We start from the raw sequence: 7778 nt of genomic DNA on the forward strand, positions 1-7778 counted from the left end.
GCATTCAAACATACAAATACAATACTACAATGAAAACTACAGGGACAAGCCCAGCATTCAAACATACAAATACAATACTACAATGAAAACTACAGGGACAAGCCCAGCAGTCAAACATACAAATACAATACTACAATGAAAACTACAGGGACAAGCCCAGCAGTCAAACATACAAATACAATACTACAATGAAAACAACAGGGACAAGCCCAGCAGTCAAACATACAAATACAATACTACAATGAAAACTACAGGGACAAGCCCAGCATTCAAACATACAAATGCAATACTACAATGAAAACTACAGGGACAAGCCCAGCAGTCAAACATACAAATGCAATACTACAATGAAAACTACAGGGACAAGCCCAGCAGTCAAACATACAAATACAATACTACAATGAAAACAACAGGGACAAGCCCAGCAGTCAAACATACAAATACAATACTACGATGAAAACTACAGGGACAAGCGCAGGAGTCAAACATACAAATGCAATACTACAATGAAAACTACAGGGACAAGCCCAGCAGTCAAACATACAAATGCAATACTACAATGAAAACTACAGGGACAAGCCCAGCAGTCAAACATACAAATACAATACTACGATGATAACTACAGGGACAAGCCCAGCAGTCAAACATACAAATACAATAATACGATGAAAACTACAGGGACAAGCCCAGCAGTCAAACATACAAATACAATACTACAATGAAAACTACAGGGACAAGCCCAGCAGTCAAACATACAAATACAATACTACAATGAAAACAACAGGGACAAGCCCAGCAGTCAAACATACAAATGCAATACTACGATGAAAACTACAGGGACAAGCCCAGGAGTCAAACATACAAATACAATACTACAATGAAAACTACTGGGACAAGCCCAGCAGTCAAACATTCAAATACAATACTACGATGAAAACTACAGGGACAAGCCCAGGAGTCAAACATACAAATACAATACTACGATGAAAACTACAGGGACAAGCCCAGCAGTCAAACATTCAAATACAATACTACCATACTACGATGAAAACTACAGGGACAAGCCCAGCAGTCAAACATACAAATACAATACTACGATGAAAACTACAGGGACAAGCCCAGGAGTCAAACATACAAATACAATACTACGATGAAAACTACAGGGACAAGCCCAGGAGTCAAACATACAAATACAATACTACGATGAAAACTACAGGGACAAGCCCAGCAGTCAAACATTCAAATACAATACTACAATGAAAACAACAGGAGAAAGCCCAGCAGTCAAACATACAAATACAATAATACGATGAAAACTACAGGGAGAAAGCCCAGCAGTCAAACATACAAATACAATAATACGATGAAAACTACAGGGACAAGCCCAGCAGTCAAACATACAAATACAATACTACGATGAAAACTACAGGGACAAGCCCAGCAGTCAAACATACAAATACAATACTACGATTGAAAACTACAGGGACAAGCCCAGCAGTAAAACATACAAATACAATACTACGATGAAAACTACAGGGACAAGCCCAGCAGTCAAACATACAAATACAATACTACGATGAAAACTACAGGGACAAGCCCAGCAGTCAAACATACAAATACAATACTACGATGAAAACTACAGGGACAAGCCCAGCAGTCAAACATACAAATACAATAACTACGATGAAAACTACAGGGACAAGCCCAGCAGTCAAACATACAAATACAATACTACGATGAAAACTACAGGGACAAGCCCAGCAGTCAAACATACAAATACAATACTACGATGAAAACTACAGGGACAGCCCAGCAGTCAAACATACAAATACAATACTACAATGAAAACTACAGGGACAAGCCCAGCAGTCAAACATACAAATACAATACTACAATGAAAACTACAGGGACAAGCCCAGCATTCAAACATACAAATACAATACTACAATGAAAACTACAGGGACAAGCCCAGCAGTCAAACATACAAATACAATACTACGATGAAAACTACAGGGACAAGCGCAGGAGTCAAACATACAAATGCAATACTACAATGAAAACTACAGGGACAAGCCCAGCAGTCAAACATACAAATGCAATACTACAATGAAAACTACAGGGACAAGCCCAGCAGTCAAACATACAAATACAATACTACGATGATAACTACAGGGACAACCCAGCAGTCAAACATACAAATACAATACTACGATGAAAACTACAGGGACAAGCCCAGCAGTCAAACATACAAATACAATACTACAATGAAAACTACAGGGACAAGCCCAGCAGTCAAACATACAAATACAATACTACAATGAAAACAACAGGGACAAGCCCAGCAGTCAAACATACAAATGCAATACTACGATGAAAACTACAGGGACAAGCCCAGGAGTCAAACATACAAATACAATACTACAATGAAAACTACTGGGACAAGCCCAGCAGTCAAACATTCAAATACAATACTACGATGAAAACTACAGGGACAAGCCCAGGAGTCAAACATACAAATACAATACTACGATGAAAACTACAGGGACAAGCCCAGCAGTCAAACATTCAAATACAATACTACCATACTACGGTGAAAACTACAGGGACAAGCCCAGCAGTCAAACATACAAATACAATACTACGATGAAAACTACAGGGACAAGCCCAGGAGTCAAACATACAAATACAATACTACGATGAAAACTACAGGGACAAGCCCAGGAGTCAAACATACAAATACAATACTACGATGAAAACTACAGGGACAAGCCCAGCAGTCAAACATTCAAATACAATACTACAATGAAAACAACAGGGAGAAAGCCCAGCAGTCAAACATACAAATACAATAATACGATGAAAACTACAGGGAGAAAGCCCAGCAGTCAAACATACAAATACAATAATACGATGAAAACTACAGGGACAAGCCCAGCAGTCAAACATACAAATACAATACTACGATGAAAACTACAGGGACAAGCCCAGCAGTCAAACATACAAATACAATACTACGATGAAAACTACAGGGACAAGCCCAGCAGTCAAACATACAAATACAATACTACGATGAAAACTACAGGGACAAGCCCAGCAGTCAAACATACAAATACAATACTACGATGAAAACTACAGGGACAAGCCCAGCAGTCAAACATACAAATACAATACTACGATGAAAACTACAGGGACAAGCCCAGCAGTCAAACATACAAATACAATACTACGATGAAAACTACAGGGACAAGCCCAGCAGTCAAACATACAAATACAATACTACGATGAAAACTACAGGGACAAGCCCAGCAGTCAAACATACAAATACAATACTACGATGAAAACTACAGGGACAAGCCCAGCAGTCAAACATACAAATACAATACTACAATGAAAACTACAGGGACAAGCCAGCAGTCAAACATACAAATACAATACTACGATGAAAACTACAGGGACAAGCCCAGCAGTCAAACATACAAATACAATACTACGATGAAAACTACAGGGACAAGCCCAGCAGTCAAACATACAAATACAATACTACGATGAAAACTACAGGGACAAGCCCAGCAGTCAAACATACAAATACAATACTACAATGAAAACTACAGGGACAAGCCCAGCAGTCAAACATACAAATACAATAATACGATGAAAACTACAGGGACAAGCCCAGCAGTCAAACATACAAATACAATACTACGATGAAAACTACAGGGACAAGCCCAGCAGTCAAACATACAAATACAATACTACGATGAAAACTACAGGGACAAGCCCAGCAGTCAAACATACAAATACAATACTACGATGAAAACTACAGGGACAAGCCCAGCAGTCAAACATACAAATACAATACTACAATGAAAACTACAGGGACAAGCCCAGCAGTCAAACATACAAATACAATAATACGATGAAAACTACAGGGACAAGCCCAGCAGTCAAACATACAAATACAATACTACGATGAAAACTACAGGGACAAGCCCAGCAGTCAAACATACAAATACAATAATACGATGAAAACTACAGGGACAAGCCCAGCAGTCAAACATACAAATACAATACTACGATGAAAACTACAGGGACAAGCCCAGCAGTCAAACATACAAATACAATACTACGATGAAAACTACAGGGACAAGCCCAGCAGTCAAACATACAAATACAATACTACGATGAAAACTACAGGGACAAGCCAGTGTCAATTAATCAAACAGGATCTCGTGGAGAGCATGGATATTGCTATGCATGACTAATGTGTCTGAGTGGTGTTTCCGATTGTAACTTAAGTATTTCATTTCAAACTTTAATTCATCATCTTAATTAGTAACCTATATCATTGAATGTGTTGACTTTTATTGATGTTTCAATTAGTATAACTGTACGATTATTACTTCTTACAGTCTATACTATAAAGTGTGGTACAAGTTTCAAAGTTTATTGATCGTTTTACAAATTGTCACGTCTTTGTTTTCCTTGATTGCCCTTCTTGTTTCTATAATCCTCCAATAAATATTTCACACTTCCTCTTTCTACAGGCAATAAATCGTTTAGGATGGGTATTAACTAATTAACTTGTCACAGTGGTGTATATGGTTAGGTGATCTAGCCAGGCATTGTTAAGATAAAAATCAATAATCTTCGTCTGTGAAACTTGGCAACTGTGAAAGTTATGATTGATGTTTTTGGGTGTCCAAAAATTAGGTACGCAGAATAAATTATTTTTGAAAATAATTACGGGTGTCCGAATTTTTAGTGTGTCTGAACTCTAAGGTGAATTATGGTATGTTCTTTTTTTTTGGACATCGGCAATGTGTTCTTCTAACTGGAAAGCGTGCTTGCGCATGCGCGAATTAAGGAGCATTCTTACCAATACGATTTCAAACCTGAAGACTCTTACATAGATAATCAGTTTTAAATATGTCAGAAAATAATTTGACCTTATGGTTTCTAGCACAATTCTAACCGGCCGATTTCTGGTTTTAACCGGTCAAATAGGCCGGCGGCCGGTTCATGTTGAGAACCCTGGATGTAGTTTCTTTGCTTTTTACTCTTTCTTCTGTTTATTGTGTGTGCGCGTGTGCGTATACACGAGCGCTTGTGTGTGCGTGTACGTGTGTGTGTATTTATTTATTTAACTTATTTATTTATTTATTTATTTATTTATTTATTTATTTATTTATTTATTTATTTATTTTAATATTTGATTGATTGATTGATTGATTGATTGATTGAATTCATTTTTTATTTATTTATTTATTTATTTATTTATTTATTTATTTATTTATTTATTTATTTATTTATTTATTTATTTATTTATATTAGTTTCATCCATCAATCCATCTCCATCCATACATCCATCCATCCATTTATTCATTCATTCATTTCTATTAATTTACGTACACATCTGCTATTTATGTCTCTATTTGTTTATACATGCGTTTATATATTTTTTAATAATTATTGTCTATATATTTTTCTTCATCCATTTGTTGGTGTATTAATCTAATAATTATTATCACAAACTTACCACCCTACCAACCCACCACCTTGCCAACCTACCACCCCACCAACCCATTACCTTGCCAACCTACCACCCCACCAACCCATTACCTTGCCAACCTACCACCCCACCAACCCATTACCTTGCCAACCTACCAACCTACCACCCCACCAACCCATTACCTTGCCAACCTACCACCCCACCAACCCATTATCTTGCCAACCTACCACCCCACCAACCCATTATCTTGCCAACCTACCACCCCACCACCTTGCCAACCTACCACCCCACCAACCCATTATCTTGCCAACCTACCACCCCACCAACCCATTACCTTGCCAACCTACCACCCCACCAACCCATTATCTTGCCAACCTACCAACCTACCACCCCACCAACCCATTACCTTGCCAACCTACCACCCCACCAACCCATTATCTTGCCAACCTACCACCCCACCAACCCATTACCTTGCCAACCTACCACCCCACCAACCCATTACCTTGCCAACCTACCACCCCACCAACCCATTACCTTGCCAACCTACCACCCCACCAACCCATTATCTTGCCAACCTACCACCCCACCAACCCATTACCTTGCCAACCTACCACCCCACCAACCCATTACCTTGCCAACCTACCACCCCACCAACCCATAATCTTGCCAACCTACCACCCCACCAACCCATTACCTTGCCAACCTACCACCCCACCAACCCACCACCTTGCCAACCTACCAACCTACCACAATACCACCTTTAATCTTTAACCAAAACAAGTTTCGTCGATTTCAAAATAGTTTGATTCTTGTTATTTCTATTAAATTTGTTAGTATTGTGCTGTCCATTTTGGCAAGGAGAAGGTCGTGGTCACCGGAGAGGTCAAAGGAACTGTTGCGAGTGATCTATTTTTATATTGTTTATATATTACACAGTATTACCTTTAAGCTGGAATACCTTGCCGCACCAATCTCTTTCAAAGTCACCTTCGTTGTTATCCTGCATAAGTAAAAATACATACAGCTTAATCTTTGGGTTTCCTGTTCTGAACTGTGTTTGGATTTATTTGTCAGCCAGTTTTTTGGTCTTTGTTTGATCTTGTCTAGTAAAATATCTAATCCGAAAGAAAATAGCAAATAATAATAATAATAATAATAATAATAATAATAATAATAATAATAATAATAATAATATAATAATAATAATAATAATAATAATAATAATAATAATAATGATAGTGATGATAATAATAATAACAATTATATGAATAATAATTTGACTACTACTACTACTACTAATAATAATATGATAAGATGATGATGATGATGAAGAAGAAGAAGAAGAAGAAGAAGAAGAAGAAGAAGAAGAAGAAGAAGAAGAAGAAGAAGAAGAAGAAGAAGAAGAGAAGAATGAATGAACGAACGAACGAACGAACGAACGAACGAACGAACGAACGAACGAACGAACGAATGAATAAATAATAAATATAAGTTTTCAATCAAATTCAGTTCCTCATACTACTACAATTGCTACTACAGTACATCAATCATTGTAATAACAGTAACAATGGTGAAGGTAACTCAAACCCAATGAATGATCTTCTTTCTAAACTAATGCATAATGTTAGATCGTAACAATAGTTTAATTGAAAATGAAGGAACACGTACCTTAAATCCCTTTGATGTCTCTTCAGACCTATGGATCGTTATCATCAACACGAGAGATGCGGCCAGAACCGACCGGACGTGTTCAGAAGGCCGCATTGCGCGTGGATGTCCAATCACAGTTTATATATCGATGACACTCATGTTGCAGGATCCCAAAGACGCTATATACATTAAAGCCATGACTTAATCAGTATTTTTAACACAAAATGTATGCTTTAATGCCATATCATATTCTTAGTAAATCCGACGTGTTTTATTATAATGTATGATATGATATCAAAGACACGGCTTAGAGACAACATACTAAATGTTTATCTAATAAGTTATATTTGCTTTAGAATGTCCCCGTTAGTGCATTGTGTTTGTAGAATTATTAATTCAATTTAATGATCACACGAATAACGCGCTGGGTAAGCACACGCAATCCCGGGAAACCCCCGTAAAAATACCCGATATCAAGATGATGTAAGAGACCAGTCTGAATGAGTTATCGTCTATTAATATATCGCAAGCGATAGCTCTGTCCCTCTGTTGCTTAAGATAAAGACTTAAATCAAAGACAACTTTCCTTTTACTACACCATTTCAAATAAAACAAAGGG

General features: G+C 37.5%; 1 protein-coding gene across 3 annotated transcripts in view; it reads right to left on the reverse strand.

Annotated features, from left to right (window-relative positions):
- LOC128240420 (uncharacterized) overlaps positions 1 to 7583 on the reverse strand; it is a 32885-nt gene extending 25302 nt beyond the window's left edge. The window contains exons 1-2 of one of the 3 annotated variants that reach the window (XM_052957059.1): positions 7178 to 7583; positions 6452 to 6509 (exon numbers count right to left, since the gene is read on the reverse strand). In XM_052957059.1, the coding sequence (XP_052813019.1) occupies positions 6452 to 6509; positions 7178 to 7273 (154 nt within the window). In that variant the 5' untranslated portion in view covers positions 7274 to 7583. The remainder of the gene's footprint in view (positions 1 to 6451; positions 6510 to 7177) is intronic. The other 2 variants (XM_052957057.1, XM_052957058.1) reach the window with 2 other exon arrangements.
- Positions 7584 to 7778: the final 195 nt, after the last annotated feature.

This window comes from Mya arenaria, chromosome 7, assembly GCF_026914265.1.
Source record: "Mya arenaria isolate MELC-2E11 chromosome 7, ASM2691426v1".
Lineage (NCBI taxonomy): Eukaryota > Metazoa > Mollusca > Bivalvia > Myida > Myidae > Mya > Mya arenaria.